This window comes from Stegostoma tigrinum, chromosome 15, assembly GCF_030684315.1.
Source record: "Stegostoma tigrinum isolate sSteTig4 chromosome 15, sSteTig4.hap1, whole genome shotgun sequence".
Taxonomy (NCBI): Eukaryota; Metazoa; Chordata; class Chondrichthyes; order Orectolobiformes; family Stegostomatidae; genus Stegostoma; species Stegostoma tigrinum.
Window position 1 is genome coordinate 16,466,945 of NC_081368.1, and position 18,342 is coordinate 16,485,286.

The window sequence follows — 18,342 nt, forward strand, 5'->3', positions numbered from 1 at the left end:
CAGTCAGTGATAAAACAGCTAAAAATGGTTGGGCCTAGGACACTACGCAGGTGATCTATTTCACAGTGATGTCCTCCATTGGCCTCCAACGGCTAAGGCCATCTTAACTTTTAAGGTATGACTCCACCAGTGGACACTCAACTCCTCACTCCATTTTCATTTACTCCCGAGCCTGGAACAAGCAAAGCAGAGACAAGTATGGGAATTCCTAGAAGCCTGGTACTCCATGAAGAATGCCATCAACAAACACAAACACAGAGCTTGACCCCATATACACTCCACAGTGAAGGAAAACTGGTCGTGAGGTAATCCAGTTCAATGGACTCCAGAGTTCAAATAACAGGCGGGAAAACACAACAGTGCTTCATCAGAGATGATGGGATGCTGCTTGGCCTGCTGTGTTCTTCCAGCTTCACACTTTGTTATCTTAGTGCTTCATCAGAGGCTGCACTGATGATGTTACTTAGCAGGGTAATGAAACGTCAGTGGAAAAGCAACAAACCAGCTCTGTAAGCCAACCAACCACAACTCCAGTTTTTCCTCTGCCTCCTTGATGTAAAGGACAGATACTTTGGCATCATCTTGAGCGTTCAGTTTTTCTGTTGACACTTGGATCAAGACTGTACTTAGATCATGACCTGAGAGTGCATGACCGAACCCGAATAGGGTGTCAATAAGCAGATTATAGCTGAATGTGAATTTGCTCGCTGAGCTGGAAGATTAGTTTTCAGACGTTTCGTCACCATTCTAGGTAACATCATCAGTGCGCCTCCAACGAAGTGTTGGTGTTATGTCCCGCTTTCTATTTAGGTTTCCTTGGGTCAGAACCTCAACCTGAGCTACAAATCTTCTCAAAACTCGCTAGATTATAGCTGAATATATGCTACTTGATAAGCTTGATGACATATTCCATCATTTTTCTGGGGCTCAAGTGACCAGTGTGCTAATCAGTCATGTTGGATTTTCTGCTTTTTGAGGTCAGAATACACCCAGTAGTTTTTCATGTTGTTGGTTAAGCATCAGTACTGTAGCTGCACTGGAACAGCTTAGGTATGCCCTATAGTTAGCTCTGAGGCACAAGTCTTCAATACTAATGTTGAAATGTTGTCAGGCCTATAGCCTTTACAGTATCCAGTGATTTCAGTTGTATGTTGATATCCCGTGGAGTAAACAGAATGGATTGAAGATGGCATTTGTGATCTCAATGGGAGACCAAAGTAATCATTCACCTAGCACTTCTACCTGAAAACAATTCACTTCATAATGATGCGCCAGGTTTCCCAATCACTAAGGAAGGAAATATTAGACTGTCTTCTCATTTTCTTCACAGTTCAGTTATCTGCCACCACTCAACTCAATGTGGCAAGTCTTTAGAGGTTAGCTCTGATTGACTGATGTGGGATCTAAGCTTACTAATGCTTTGCTGCTTTCATGGATAATCTTGCACGTTGCCGTTTGTAGCCGAAGCTTTCACAGCAACCTTCAGCCAGAAGCGCCAAGTGGATGATCTACCTCGGCCTCCTCCTGCGGTCCCAGAATCACAGAGGCTAGTCTTCAGCCAATTCGATTCACTCAATGTGATATCAATAAATATTGCAGACACTGGATACTGCAAAGACTATGGGCTCTAACAACAGTCCAGAAATAGTACTAAAGACTTGGGGTCCAGAACTTCTTGTTTCCCTGCCAAGCTTCAACAATGGCATCATTCTGACAATGTGGAAAATTGCCCAGGTACATCCTTTACACAAAAAAAAGTGGCACAAATCCAACATGAAGATAGCAAGAACTGCAGACGCTTTAGGAACACAGCAGGCCAAGCAGTAAAGGAGCAGGAAAGTTGACGTTTCAGGTTGGGACCCTTCTTCAATCCTGAAATGTCAGTTTTCCTGCTCCTCTGATGCTTGGTTTGGATTCCATCAGGGCCAGTCAGTTCCTGAGCTTATTACAGCCTTGGTGTAAACACGGACTAAACAGCTGAATTCCAGAGGTGAGTCACAAAGGAAGATGGTTCTAGCTGCTGGTCAGTTATCACAGATCCAGAATCTCTGTCGGAGCTCTTCAGGTGTCTAACTATCTTCAGGTGCTTCATTAATCACCTCAATCATAAAGTCAGAAGTAGGGGTGTTCACCAACAATTGCACAATGTTCAGCAACATTCACATCTCCTCAGATACTGAAAGAATCTATTTTCAAATGCAACAAGATCCGAAGAACATGCAGGTTTGGGCTGACAGGAGGCAAGTAACAGTCACGTCACATATTTTTGACACAAAGGGCATGTCCAACAAGAGATAACCTAACCACTAGGTGTTGACATTCAATGGTGTTACCATCACTGAACTACCCACTAACAACACCCTGGAGGTTACCATTGACCAGAAACTCAACTACACTTGGCATACACATAGTGGCTACAAGAATAGCACAGAGGCTAGGAACATACTTCCTGACTCCCCAAACCCTGTCCACCATTTACAAGGCACAAATCAGGAGTGTGCTGACATACTCACTTGCCTGGATGAGGGAGGCTCCAAAACACTCACTAAGTTTGATACCATCTAGGACAAAGCAGCCCGCTTGACTGGTACCACATCCACAAGGTCCTTCCACTGCTGCTCAGTAGCAGCAGTGTGCTCTATGTACAAGACGCACTGCAGAAATTCAAAGAATATTAGACAGTATCTTCAAACCCATGACTACTTCCATCTAGGAGGAGAATGGCAGCAGGTACATGGGAACACCACCTGCAAGTTTCTCTCCAAGCTACTCACCATCCTGGACTTGGAATATATCTCCAGTCCTTCAATGTTACTGAGTCAAAATCCTGAATATCCTCCCCAAGGGCATTATGGGTCTACCTACAGCACATGGACTACAGCAGTACACAGCTCACCATCACCACCTCAAAGTACAACTAAGGATGGGCAATAAATGCTGACCAGCCAGCAATGCTCATGTCCCAAGAGCAAATTGGAACAAAGGCATCACCAGATCAGCAGCACATTATCAGGTATACCTTACTGCACCCGGCATACCTTTCTACATTTCAGAATCCTGGCCAGCCTCCCAGATCTTAACTTGCGTTAGGGTCATCAAAAGCTCTGCTGCCCAAGTGCTTCATTACACCAAATCCAATTAATTAATTATTCATGATTACTGCCCAACATTACCTCAATTTTTCTCATTTTCACATCTGTCCATTGCTACATCCTGTCTCATCTCTAATCTTCAGCAGCCTTTTCAAGACATATCTACACTCTAGTAATTCTGGCCTTTTCCCCCCTTTTTTAACCTGTGTTTTATTATAATCTACTAACTTACACCATCTGGAAAATCACCAATATTTCAACTGAATAAATTTACATGCAAAGCACATTGAAGGGTGTTGTGGATTTTAGGTGCCACACCATTGTAACTGCTTTCAGTGCCAAGGCCTTCTCTAGAATTCATTTCCTAAACATCTTCATATCACCCTCCTTTACAGGATGAAACTTAAAATATGTCTCTTTAAATGAAACCTTTAACCTCATTATCACCTCAATTGTCTATGTAAAATCCTGCTTTTTAAACAAAGGAACAGTGTGTGATTGGAGGACTGCTCCTCCCAGATTTTATCTTTCTCACACACTAAGTGATTTTTCTCTCAGTGTTTGCTCTTAACAAATTTTTCTGGATTTGTGTGCGAGCTTTCGACAGCAAATTTGCCTGCTGCCCCTGCGTATCTTGAAGCCTGGTGTGAACCATCATGGTACATGTTATAATGCTGGAGTCACAATACAAATACAAAATGATTATTTTTGTAAGATAAGGGTAAACTAAGAATTTAGTCATTGTATAGCATACAGATACAACTGAACCACAACAGTACATCAGAAGCAAGAACCCAACTTCTGCAAGTAAATCAGATGGAGTCTCAAATGTTAGTAATAAGTAAGTAGCAATTTAATACAGTCATTGTTGAAAATAATGTAGCCTTACTATGATCTGAAATGAACTTCCCCAAAAGGGTGGTAGGAACAAATTCAATATTGAAGATGTCAGTGCTGGAATTTTTGAGCGGTAGGGAGAGGCTGAATAGGCTGGGGTTATTTTGCCTGGAGCAGAGGCTAAGGGATGAACTTATAGAAGTTAACAAAATTGACAGGCATGGATATGGTGAATAGTCAAGTTTTTCTCCCCAGGGTAGGAGAGTACAAAAGTAGAGGGCACAGGTTTAAGGTGAGACGGGAAAGATTTAAAAGGGGCAACGTTTTCGTGCAGAGGGTGGCGCATGTATGGAACGAGCTGCCCGAGGAAGTGGTGGAGGCTGGTACAGTGTCAACATTTAAAAGGCAAGTGGATGGATAACTTAATAGGAAGGGTTTAGAGGGATATGGGCCAAATGGGACTAGATTAATTTATAATATCTGGCTGGCATGGATGAGTTGGGCCAAGGGTTTGTTTCTGTGCCGGTGCATCTAATCTGCAAAGATAGGGAGGGGACAGGAAAACGGGGTGTGGAACTAATTGGGTAGACTTTTCAAACAGTCAGCAGAGATGATCCACAAGTGTTCATTCTGCACTGTATGATTCTTGTGAATTCTATGCTAACCTTATATCTTAGAAATCAACACATCCCATTACTCTTATTGAAATGACTTGATGACCTGCTCTTAGTTACACAATTTAACACTTCACAGATGTGACACAACTAATCAGTACAGTTCCCAGCATACATTATATCCAAGATAATAAAATGTGAGGCTGGATGAACACAGCAGGCCAAGCAGCATCTCAGGAGCACAAAAGCTGACGTTTCGGGCCTAGACCCTTCATCAGAGAGGGGGATGGGGAGAGGGAACTGGAATAAATAGGGAGAGGGGGGGAGGCGGACCGAAGATGGAGAGAAAAGAAGATAGGTGGAGAGAGTATAGGTGGGGAGGTAGGGAGGGGATAGGTCAGTTCAGGAAAGACGGACAGGTCAAGGAGGTGGGATGAGGTTAGTAGGTAGATGGGGGGTGCGGCTTGGGGTGGGAGGAAGGGATGGGTGAGAGGAAGAACCGGTTAGGGAGGCAGAGACAGGTTGGACTGGTTTTGGGATGCAGTGGGTGGGGGGAAAGAGCTGGGCTGGTTGTGTGGTGCAGTGGGGGGAGGGGATGAACTGGGCTGGTTTAGGGATGCAGTAGGAGAAGGGGAGATTTTGAAACTGGTGAAGTCCACATTGATACCATTAGGCTGCAGGGATCCCAGGCGGAATATGAGTTGCTGTTCCTGCAACCTTCGGGTGGCATCATTGTGGCAGTGCAGGAGGCCCATGATGGACATGTCATCTAGAGAATGGGAGGGGGAGTGGAAATGGTTTGCGACTGGGAGGTGCAGTTGTTTGTTGCGAACTGAGCGGAGGTGTTCTGCAAAGCGGTCTCCAAGCCTCCGCTTGGTTTCCCCAATGTAGAGGAAGCCGCACCGGGTACAGCGGATGCAGTATACCACATTGGCAGATGTGCAGGTGAACCTCTGCTTAATGTGGAATGTCATCTTGGGTCCTGGGATAGGGGTGAGGGAGGTGTGGGGGCAATGTAGCACTTCCTGCGGTTGCAGGGGAAGGTGCCGGGTGTGGTGGGGTTGGAGGGCAGTGTGGAGCGAACAAGGGAGTCCAAGTTCTTTAAGGACCGCAACTTTCCCCCCCACAGTGATCGAGAACGCCCTTGACCGCGTCTCCCGTATTTCCCACAACACATCCCTCACACCCCGCCCCTGCCACAACCGCCCTAAGAGGATCCCCCTCGTTCTCACACACCACCCTACCAACCTCCGGATACAACGCATCATCCTCCGACACTTCCGCCATTTACAATCCGACCCCACCACCCAAGACATTTTTCCATCCCCACCCTTGTCTGCTTTCCGGAGAGACCACTCTCTCCATGACTCCCTTGTTCGCTCCACACTGCCCTCCAACCCCACCACACCCGGCACCTTCCCCTGCAACCGCAGGAAATGCTACACTTGCCCCCACACCTCCTCCCTCACCCCTATCCCAGGCCCCAAGATGACATTCCACATTAAGCAGAGGTTCACCTGCACATCTGCCAATGTGGTATACTGCATCCGCTGTACCCGGTGCGGCTTCCTCTACATTGGGGAAACCAAGTGGAGGCTTGGAGACCGCTTTGCAGAACACCTCCACTCAGTTCGCAACAAACAACTGCACCTCCCAGTCGCAAACCATTTCCACTCCCCCTCCCATTCTCTAGATGACATGTCCATCATGGGCCTCCTGCACTGCCACAATGATGCCACCCGAAGGTTGCAGGAACAGCAACTCATATTCCGCCTGGGATCCCTGCAGCCTAATGGTATCAATGTGGACTTCACCAGTTTCAAAATCTCCCCTTCCCCTACTGCATCCCTAAACCAGCCCAGTTCGTCCCCTCCCCCCACTGCACCACACAACCAGCCCAGCTCTTCCCCCCCAACCCACTGCATCCCAAAACCAGTCCAACCTGTCTCTGCCTCCCTAACCGGTTCTTCCTCTCACCCATCCCTTCCTCCCACCCCAAGCCGCACCCCCATCTACCTACTAACCTCATCCCACCTCCTTGACCTGTCCGTCTTCCCTGGACTGACCTATCCCCTCCCTACCTCCCCACCTCTTCTCTCTCCACCTATCTTCTTTTCTCTCCATCTTCGGTCCGCCTCCCCCTCTCTCCCTATTTATTCCAGTTCCCTCTCCCCATCCCCCTCTCTGATGAAGGGTCTAGGCCCGAAATGTCAGCTTTTGTGCTCCTGAGATGCTGCTTGGCCTGCTGTGTTAATCCAGCCTCACATTTTATTATCTTGGATTCTCCAGCATCTGCAGTTCCCATTATCTCTGATACATTATATCCATGTAGACAGAAACAATAACTACAAATGTAATTTGTGATTACTGTTCATAGAACAGTCAGACTGGTACCCATAGTATAATTAGGTCCTTGCTTAATATGGAGGATCCACACTATCTTCCAGATTAGCTTGTCTTGAAGTAACATCAGTTGATAGATAAAAAGAATAAAAATGAAAAAAGAAAAATGCCATTCCATGCTTGCATCTGTAGATTTGGAAGTACATAAATGGCAGTGACCATGCATTGGGTTTGGAACAAAAAAAACCCAGTACAGCACAGGAACAGGGCTTTCAGCCCATGATATCATGCCAACCATGAAGCCATTCTCAACAAGTCCCATCTATCTGCATACAGGGCAGGTAATAGTGGGACTTTGAGTGTTACTTTTGTATCTGCTTCTACCACCTACACTAGTACCATATTTGAGGCACCTACCACCATCTGTGTAAAAAGCTTGACTTGCACCATTTCCGTTGAACTTTACCCTTTGTATCCATGCCCCCAAGGAGTCGACATTTCCACCTTGGGAAAAGCACTATTATGAATCTTACCATGCCTCTAATAATTTCATGTACTTCTTTCAGGTCACCCCTCAGCCTCCAAAGCTGTAACAAAAACAAATCTCTCCTTATAACTAATACACTCTAAACTAGGCATCATCCAGTTAAACATCTTTTGCACAATTTCTAAAACACCCACATCCTCTCTGTAGTATGGCAACCAGAACTACGTACAATACACTGGGAGTGACCCAACTAAAGTCTTACAGAGCTGCAACATGGCTTGCCAATGAAGGCAAGTAATGCTGTATTCCTCTTTACCACTTTATCCACTTGTGTTGTCAATTTCAGGGAGCTGTACAATCATACCCAAAGAACACTCTGTATATCAGTGCTCTTAAAAGGTCCTGTTATTTACTGTATAACTTCCTTTTGTATTAAACATCCCAAAAATGCATCACCTCACACTTATCTGGATTAAACTCCAACGGCCACTTCTCCACCCAACTTTCCAACTGATCTACGTCTTAGTGCATTCTTTGACAACCTTCCTTTCTATCCACAATTCCACCAATTTGTATCACCTGTAAATTTACTAATCAAACTACCTACATTTGCATCCAAATCATTTATATGTATAACAAACCATAGAAGTCCCAGCACTGACCCTTGCAGAATACCACTGGCCACATGCCTTCAGTTAGGAAAAAAAGCCCCCACAACCACTGTCTTTTCTGACCGAACCAATTTCGTATCCAGTTTACAAGTCATCATGGATCGTATGTGGCTTAACTTCTGGACCAGCTAACCATGAAGGACCTTGAAAATAGAACCAGAGATATACAACATGGAAATAGATGCTTTGTCCACCTTGTTGATGCCGACCAGATATTCCAAATAAAATCTAGCCCCATTTGCCAGCATTTGACCCCTATCTCTCTAGACCCTTCCTATTCATATACTTCCAGCTGCTTTTTAAAGCTGCAACTGTACCAGCCTGCACCACTTTCTCTGGCAGTTCATTCCATATACGCACCAACCTTTGTGAAAATGTTGTCACTTAGGTCCCATTTAAATCCTTCCCTTCTCTTTCTCAAAAAACTCAAATTTCAGAGAAAAGACTGCACAAGGCCATAACGACCACCCCTAAGTCATAGAACATAGAAAATACAGCGCAGATTAGGCCCTTCGACCCTCGATGTTACGCCGACCTGTGAACTAATCTCAGCCCCTCCCCTACACTATCCCATCATTATCCACATGCTTATCCAAAGGCTGTTTAAATGCCCCTAATGTGGCTGAGGTAATTACATTGGCAGGCAGGGCGTTCCACGCCTTTACCACTGAGTAAAGAGCCTGCCTCTGACATCTGTCTTAAATCGATCACCCCTCAAATCGTAGCTATGCCCCCTTGTACAAGCTGAAGTCATCATCCTCGGAAAAAGACTCTCACTGTCCACCCTATCTAATCCTCTGATCGTGTATGTCTCTATTAAATCCCCTCTTAGCCTCCTTCTCTCCAATGAGAACAGACCCAAGTCCCTCAGCCTTTCTTCATAGGGCCTGTGCTCCAGACCAGGCAACATCCTGGTAAATCTCCTCTGCATCTTTTCCAATGCTTCCACATCCTTCCTGTAATGTGGCGACCAGAACTGCACGCAATATTCCAAATGAGGCCGCACTAGCGTTTTGTACAATTGCGTTATGACATCACGGCTCCAGAACTCAATCCCTTACCAATAAAACTTAATACACCGTAAGCCTTCTTAACAGCACTATCTACCTGGGTGGCAACTTTCAGGGATCCATGTACATGGACACCAAGATCCCTCTGCACATCTACACTACCAAGAATCTTTCCATTTACCCGGTATTCTGCCTTCCTATTATTCCTCCCAAAGTAATCACCTCACATTTATCCGTATTAAACTCCATTTGCCACCTTTCAGCCCAATTCTGCAGTTTATTCAAGTCTCCCTGCAACCCCCAACATTGTTCCACACTGTCCACCACTCCACCGACTTTAGTGTCATCCACAAACTTACTAACCCATCCACCAATGCCTGCATCCAAGTCATTTATAAAAATGACAAACAGCAGTGGTCCCAAAACAGATCCTTGAGGCACACCACTAGTGACCGGTCTCCAGGCTGAATATTTTCCATCAACCACCACTCGTTGACTTCTTACAGAAAGCCAGTTTCTAATCCAAACTGCTAAATCTCCCTCAATCCCGTGCCTCTGTATTTTCTCCAATTGCCTACCATGTGGAACCTTGAAGGCTTTACTGAAGTCCATGTACACCACATCAACTGCCCTACCCTCATCCGCATGCTTGGTCACCTTCTCAAAAAACTCAATGAGGTTTGTGACACATGACCTGCCCTTGAAGAATCCATGCTGACTATCTCCAATCAAATTCATTCTTTTCCAAATGAGAATAAATCCTGTTCCTAAGAATCTTCTCCAATTATGTTCCTACCGCTGCTATAAAGCTTACTGGCTTATAATTTCCTGGATTATCATTGCTGCCCTTCTTAAACAAATGAATATTAGTTATTCACCTGTCTTCTGGGACCTCATCTACAGCTAAGTAGTAAGCAGAGATCTCCATCAAAACCTCAACTAGCTCCTCCTTGCCTCCCTCAGCATCCTGGGACAGATCCTATCAGGCCCTGGGTACTTAATATTTTTGAAGTCACCCAGCACCACCTTCTCCTCAATACTGACATGCTCCTGAATATCAACATAACCTTACCATCTTCCATGTCCTGCTTGGTGAATACCAAGACAAGGTATCCATTAAGGACCTCACACACTTTCTCTGGCTCCACACAAATTCCCTCCTTTATCCTTGAGTGGACCTACCTTTTCCCTAATACACAAGATAATGGGAACTGCAGATGCTAGAGAATCCAAGATAACAAAGTGTGAAGGTGGATGAACACAGCTGGCCAAGCAGCATCTTAGGAGCACAAAAGCTGACGTTTCGGGCCTAGACACTTCATCGGGGGGATGGGAATGGGGAGAGTGTTCTGAAATAAATAGGGAGAGAGGGTGAGGTGGACCGAAGATGGATCGAGGAGAAGATAGGTGGAGAGGTAGGGAGGGAATAGGTCAGTCCGGGGAGGACGGACAGGTCAAGGTGTCGGGATGAGGTTAGTAGGTGGGAAATGGAAGTGTGGCTTGAGGTGGGAGGAGGGGATAGGTGAGAGGGAGAACAGGTTAGGGAGGTGGGGACAAGCTGGATCTGTTCTTTCTCTTACCTATCCCCTTCTCCCACCTGAAGCCGTACCTCCATTTCCCACCTAACCTCATCACGCCTCCTTGACCTGTCTGTCCTCCCCGGACTGACCTATCCCCTCCCCACCTATACTCTCCTCTCCACCTATCTTCTCCTCTATCCATCTTCGGTCCACCTCCCCCCCTCTCCCTATTTATTTCAGAACCTGCTCCCCATCCCCCTCTCTGATGAAGGGTCTAGGCCCAAAACGTCAGCTTTTGTGCTCCTAAGATGCTGCTTGGCCTGCTGTGTTCATCCAGCTTCACATTTTGTTATCTTTCCCTAATACGCACTTGCTTCTAATTTACATATAAAATGCCTTGAGATTCTCCTTAACCCTTCCAGCTGAGAATATTTCATTGCCCCTTTTAGCACTAATTCCTTATTTAAGTTATTTCCTGTGTCCTCTGTACTACTCAAAGATCTTGTGTGACTTCAGTTTCCTAAACTGAATATAACCTAAAATATCCATTCAATATCCACCCAGTCAAGACCCCTCAGGATTTTGTGTTTCAGGTAATTCACCTCTGACTCTTTGAAACTCCAAAGGATGTGAGCCTAGACAGTCTAGCCTTTTCACTATATTATGACCAATGTATACTCAGATACTTTTGGGCCTGTCAGGATGGCACCCAATTAACAATAAAAATATATAATTCTTTCAAAGATGTAGGTATTTTACATGTTTTTCTTCACTTTATGACATGATTAAAAATCTACTTACATAGATGCATTGATTTATATATTGCGTTTTATCTATATTGACATTTCCTTTTTTTTGACTCAACTTTCAATTTCACTTGTCATCCAGGGTTCCCAAATCTTGTCATCAAGTGTTTGTCCTGAACTCTGACTGACTGGCCTTTAAATGACTCCCACATATCCAATGTCACACCGATGACACCTGAAAGCTGGAGGAACAACACATATTCCGCCTGGGAACCCTACAACCCAATGGTCTCAATGTGGACTTTATGAGCTTCAAAATCTCTTCATCCCCAACCTCATCCCAAGACTAGCCCCCCTCTCATCCCTGCCTCCTTGGCCTGTCCATCTTCTCTGCCAGCTATCTGCTCCTCCCTCCTCATTGTCCAACCCTTATCCCAACTCCCTACTTACACTCACCTTTACTTGTTTCATTCCTGCCTCCTTGACCTGTCCGTCTTCTCTCCATCCATCATCACCTCCCCCTCTCTCCTTATTTATTCCAGAGCCCTCTTCCCCTCTGCCACTTCTGAAGGAGGGTCCAGGCCTGAAACATCAGCTTTCCTGCTTCTCTGATGCTGCCTGGACTATCTATATATTATGCCGAGAAACTCACCTGGACGGAACTAACAAATTCTGCCCCATCCAAGCTCCAGACATTAAGAGAGAGTCCAAGTCAATATCGGGGAACTTAAAAACACCCATAATAATAACCCTTTTGTTTTTACATCTTTCCAGGATCTGCTGACATATCTGTTCCTTGATGTCTCACTGGGTTTTGAGAGGTCTATAGCGTAACCCTTTCATAATGTGAACCTTCTTATTTCTTAGTTCTACCTATATGGCCTCGCTGGATGCACTCTCCTTTTGTAATCTCCCTCTCTATGATGCCCTAAACAACTAAGTCCTGGAAGGGCCAGTCCTGCTCTTCTCTCAACTAAGTTTCTGACAGGGATATGACATCGTGGTTCCATCTACTAACCATGGATTTGATTACTCCTACATCTTTACCCAATCTCAGCTCATGATGATAACCATCAAGGATGATCTAAGGGATAGTATTCATTGGCGACTTTAATCTACATATTAATAGGAAAGAAATACATCTGTAAGAGTGGGACTCTAAGGACTTTTCTCAGAGGCACTTTCTTAGAGCAGCATGTTCTGGAAGCAACCAGTCAGCAAGGAAGTTGGGGGAGCAACAAAAGAATGCAATGGCAGTACAGAACTGATATAATTGGGAAACTGAGACAAGGCTTAGTGGCAAAGAGCGAGAGTCTAGATTGCTGTGTTGCCTGTCCAGTGCTGGGGTTCAGGACATCTGCTCCAGCCTGGAGATGAACTAGAAGGCTTACTAGTACACACAAATTAGAATAAGAGAGGAAGCTAGCTAGAACGTAAAACCAGATAGTTTCCACATGTATTTATAGGAAGAGAGTGCATACAGTGAGTTTAGGCCCTCGAGAGAGAGAATGGGAATGGGAATTAGTAGATGGTAACAAGAAAATGGTGATGCTACAAATAAATATTTTGCTTCTATTTCTCTACAGAAGGTACCAAAAAAATCCCACTAATACCTGCAATTAAGAAGTTTGAAAGGAAGAGAAACTCACTGACATCACAATCACATTAGGCACTGAGTAAATTTATGGAGCTATGGGTTGAGAATTCTCTGGAGCCTGGTAGATTTTATCCAAGGATAATGAGGTAGTGTTAATTTTCCACACTCAGTAAATTTCAGAAAGGTTCCAACAGATTGGAAAGCAGCAAATATAACCCCTTAATTCAAGAGGGGAAAAGAGGAGGAAACAGCTAATTCTAGAATTTTCTCCCTACCTATCTTTGTTCCATCAAGCCTTAATGCCTTTGTGGGGAAGGCGTTAACATCAATAGTTAAGATGGTTATAACTTTGAACTTGGAAAAAATTCAAGGTAACTGGGAAGAGTCAGCACAGTTTTGTGGAAAGTATAATGTGTTTAACCAATTTATTTGAATTCGAAGCAGTTACAGGATGTAGATAAAGGGGGAGCTCAGTTGTGCTGAACTTGGATTTCCAGACTTCACAGGGTGCCACATAAAAGATTTGTTCAAAGTAAGAATTCAGTTTAGAGGATAACATTCTCGGATAGAGGGAAAATTATTTTCTGCAAGATAATCAGAGTGCACATAAATGTTTTTTTCCCCAGATTGGGAGGATATGCTGAGTGAGATTCTGTAGAGGTCAGCGGTGAGATATCAACTTTGTAAAATTTGCATCAATTACTTAGATGAGGGGATCAAAGGCATGGCAGCTAAATTTCCAGAGTGCAAGAAGATAGGTAGGAAATATGTTGCGAAGGAGCCATAAGGACACAGACGATACAGAGGTTAATTGAGTGAGCAAAGTGAAATGATGCAGTGTAGTGGTAGTGTTACTGGATTAGTTATCCAGAACTCCAGGCTAATGTTCAGAGGAAATGGGTTTCAATTCCACGCGGCAGATGGTGAGATTTGAATACAATAAAAATCTAGCACAATGGTGACCATGTTGATTATCATAAAAAACTCAAATATGTTCACTAAAGTCCCTTAGGGGAAGAAATCCTGCCATCTTTATCTCTTTTGGTCTACATGTGACTCTAGACCCATGTCAATGTGGCTGTGCCTTAAGATGATCTTCTCAGCAGTCAGGATGGGCTCATATTCCATGAAAGAAGATGATAACAGTCAGATGGCGTACAACATGGGAAAATGTGAAGTTGCTCACTTTGGTGAGAAGAATAGAAAAAGCAATATTACTCAAATAGTGAACGTCTGCATAATTCTGAAGTTCAGAGGGATTTAGATAATCAAGTTCACAAGTTACAAAAAGTTCACACACAAGGAAACAATTAGGGCTAACGCAATGATATTTCTTGCTATCAGAGGAATTGAACATAAAAAAGTAAGGATTTAAGAAAGCAATAATACAGGGTATTTATCAAACCACATCTCGAATAAGGAGTACAGATTTGGTCTCCTTGCTTAAAGAAGGATGTAAGCATGCTAAGAGGCTGTTCAGGAGCGATTTACAAGATTGATACCTGACAGGACTGGTTTATCACACGGAAAGGCTGGACAGGTTGGGCTTGCTTTCACAGGGATTAAGAGTGTGTGGGGCAATTTCATTTCTATGACCTTAGAATTACCATAAGATTGACATGGAACAAATGTTTCCTCTTCTGGTCTGTTTAGAACTAGGTGAACATAGATTTAAAAACTAGGGGTCCACCTTTCACGACAGAACTGTGGGAAAGTTTCTACTGAGGGTTGAGAGACTTTGGAACTAAATGCTTCAAAGCAGGGCAGACAGAATCAAATATATTTAGAGTAGAGGTCGCTAGCTTGTTAGGCAAGAGAATCAAAAGTTAGAGATAGATGTGAATGTGGAATTCTAGACAAACAAATTAGCCAAGATAATAAAATGTGAGGCTGGATGAACACAGCAGGCCAAGCAGCATCTCAGGAGCACAAAAGCTGACGTTTCGGGCCTAGACCCTTCATCAGAGAGCATCTCTGATGAAGGGTCTAGGCCCGAAACGTCAGCTTTTGTGCTCCTGAGATGCTGCTTGGCCTGCTGTGTTCATCCAGCCTCACATTTTATTATCTTGGAATTCTCCAGCATCTGCAGTTCCCATTATCTCTGAAACAAATTAGCCACGTTATTGAATGATTGAGCAGGCTTAAAGGGTTGAATGGCCTGCTTCAGCCCTAATTTGTATGAATATGTATGTTGGGCTGCCTTGTGAATGTCTATTAATTTACTGCAAGGCCAAGTTGCCAATGGGGCAATAATCCAACAGACAGCTGTGCATTCTGAAGTGAAGAGTAAGAACATTTCTAAGAACAATTAATTGAAGTACATAATCAGCAGCTAGCTAATAAACTAGTTGGACTTTTCTCCTGTGGGGATAGAGAAGATATTTATCGTCACTCACACCCTCTTTTTGGGAGGATAATAAAATCAAACTGCTGATATTTGTTGGCCAAAATACTCAAAAATCTCTGTTGTTAAATTAGTTATAATTTCTGATGCAACAATACAGCAAATGGTTTGTGCATAATGATGTAGAATTGTCCGTCTTAAATGGCTAAAAGATGGTGAAGGGCCATATACAGGGAAATATACTGATTGTAAGAACAGCAAGAATTACAGAGTAGAGTGTATCAAAAAACAAGTCTAAAGGCTTATGATCACAGGAGCAAGAAGTAAACTGAGGATTAAACCTTACAATGTGTTTTGATGTTGAAAGTGTAAGAATGCTGCACTTAAGCTAGAGTAAGATATGCCTGATGTAGTGTGGGTATATCTTTCAACGTATTGTAAAGACAGTTGCACCACATTGCAGAATTTCTGTTTTTTTGATGGGACATTAACCCATTTATCCACTCAAGTGGGCAAGAAGATTCCATGACTTCTGCCAGTTGACGGATCCAGACGTGTGTACCTGAAGAACAGCTGAAACACAATGACACCACTTGAAGGAGCCTTCTTTTTATGCTGTTCAATAATCCACATACACAACATGCAATATGACCGAGCAGTTGTTCAACTCATGATGTTTGTAGATCTTGGCTACCATGTTCGCTGATATAAATGCACATAATTGGACACAGTATTTTAGTGGATTCCTAACAACTTGCAATATGAGATATACTATAAAAGTGCAAACCGTCTTCTATTCCTTAAAAGCAAATAAGGCCAAGGGCATCTTTGGATTAATACAAAAATGCTAGCTAATGTTACAGAGTAATGTTGCATATAATTTCACAATTAAGGCTTTATTTTTGGCAAAAATAAAAGACTTACATCTTTGGCCATGTTAATGGTACTTTTATTGCTGAATTTTGGATACTTCAGTTGCCAAAATTAAACATGCAGGATTCCAATGTGACGGCACCTAAATGTAAAAGAGTGAAATTGAATAATTTTTTGAGTAAACTTCTTTAATGCACAAGTTCCAAAATATAACAGCTAATTAACTTATGCCTTCATTTAACTTTTCAGAACTTCAACGATTATTTGGCTTGTCACTTTTAAAGTTACATTACATAGCAGAAATACTGCTATTATCTTTATTTATTCAGTCAATTGCCTATTATATTCTGCAGCTTTTAGGTCATTTTAAACGTTTGTTCAAATATTTGAAAACATTACAAATGAAAATACTTTAGGCAATGAAAAAAAATCAAAGAAACTTGGTAATTGCATACAAGCAAAACTTAATTTGTAAATTACTGAAACAGATTGTTGGGGCCTAGTCCTCCAGAAGCAACTAGGCAAATTGTGTAAAATCTGATCAAACAATCTGCAGTTTACTTTAGTTTAAAACCTACACCAAAACCTGATCAACATTATTACTTTTGCAAACTAAGGTCAAATCCTAAAACGGTATCAGAATACATTAAGACAGGACGTTAACACAACCGGTTTCCTGCAGATCAGTTAGCAAAAAGGCCCCGCCAGGCCTCATGGCCTATCCACCAGATACACGAATATGAAATACAAATACATTTAATAATCGCTATTTTTCAAATCCCGTTCTAAAGATCAGTGCCTTCCATACTCTATATTCACCGTCCTGTTAACGATCAGAAAATCAAGCATTTAAAGATTACACTTTTTACTTTGAAAGCATGCTCGAAACAAACCTTGAGAGAGCTTATCCCTTTCATCAATATATATGCTCAAAAGGTGTAGTTCCTTCAAGATTATACATACAGATATAAAAACTATGCACATTTACAACGTCAAGAAGTTTGGACGAAAAAAAGTTTTAGATAAATTAGCTTGCAATTGCTTTTGTCTTTCGTGCTGATGTCTTACATACTCTGGTGTTATATTGGGAGGCGATTCAAATTTTCTTTTAAAATTGAAAGCCTAGCAAAATTCATACGTTTAAACAATTCGGGCCGTTTTTGCAATTCCCCCTATACCCACTCCACTTCAACTTGGGACACCTCCAACCTCGGCACTCTCCCCTCCCCTCCTCATCAGGAGCCTATAGGCCTTGAAGCCAGGGGCTCTCTTACTGTAAACAACCTGAAGCCAAAGCAACAGCAGATGGGACTCATAGCAGTGCTGCAAGATTACAGCTTAAAAAAAATACAATTCTCCCTCCCCACACCACCAGGCCTCTCCTTCCTTAATTCGTGTCAAAGAGAAAACGAAGCAGCAACAACAAAAACACTTCAGTCATTTTAACTCATTTCCAGGAACATCACCGAGACAAAATCTAGACAAGAAACTTGAGAAAAGCTTAGTTTGAGGCTAAAATTAAGCCGATCACATATTCCTTTCCCTATTTTCTTAAGAAAAAAAAAGACCGAGGTGAAGCAATGATACCTTTTCAACACATATCAATCTGTCGACTCCACAGGCGGCGCTTTCTCAATTTTTTTCCTCTTTCCAGGGGGGGTGAAAGGGGAGTAATGTGAAGAAGAGAAATTTAAAATAAATATAACAGCGATTACCAAATAAAGAAGGGGATGGCGGGGGATAGGGGTGAGTGAGAGAAATGAAGCAAATCGCCGCTTCTCGGCCAGCACCAGACACATCAGGGGAATAGATTCAAAAATTAATATAAAACTCAGCTCCAATCCACTGGAATTACATTGTCATTATTCTCTGAGAGGCGGGAAGGGTTTAGTTTTTTTTGTTTCTGTCAGTTTTTTTTTAATCGCAACTAGTGCGCAGGGTGGGTAAAAGAGGAGGAGGATAGCAGTTTAGGGTGTTTAGATGGTCCTAGGGTAGGATAAGATAGGCTTTCAAACGCACTGCCGCCCCGTCTCCCTCCCCACCAACCGACGCGCCGCTCCGGCCAAAATGAAGCTGCCTACAGTCGCTCACAACTGTTTTCATCCTCAACCGATCTTGGCGGTGTCCGGCTCGCGCCGCTCCTCCATTGGCTCCTCGCTCGGCCCCGCCTCCATGACTCTGCCCCATTGGTCTATTCAACGAGCCTTC

At 43.3% G+C, this 18,342-nt stretch overlaps 1 protein-coding gene across 3 annotated transcripts in view; it reads right to left on the reverse strand.

Moving 5' to 3' along the window:
* The window catches only part of LOC125458885 (transcription factor Dp-1-like), a 56,034-nt gene extending 37,823 nt beyond the window's left edge, over positions 1-18,211 (reverse strand). For 2 of the 3 annotated variants that reach the window (XM_048544685.2, XM_048544683.2), the window contains exons 1-2: positions 17,722-18,211; positions 16,186-16,276 (exon numbers count right to left, since the gene is read on the reverse strand). Coding sequence is in view for 2 of the 3 variants with exons in the window: in XM_048544683.2 (XP_048400640.1) it covers positions 16,186-16,197 (12 nt within the window). In the remaining variant the exon portion in view is untranslated. Of the gene's footprint in view, positions 1-16,185; positions 16,277-17,027; positions 17,048-17,721 lie in introns of those variants that run through there. The other variant, XM_048544684.2, reaches the window with a different exon arrangement.
* Between the last annotated feature and the right edge of the window lie 131 nt (positions 18,212-18,342).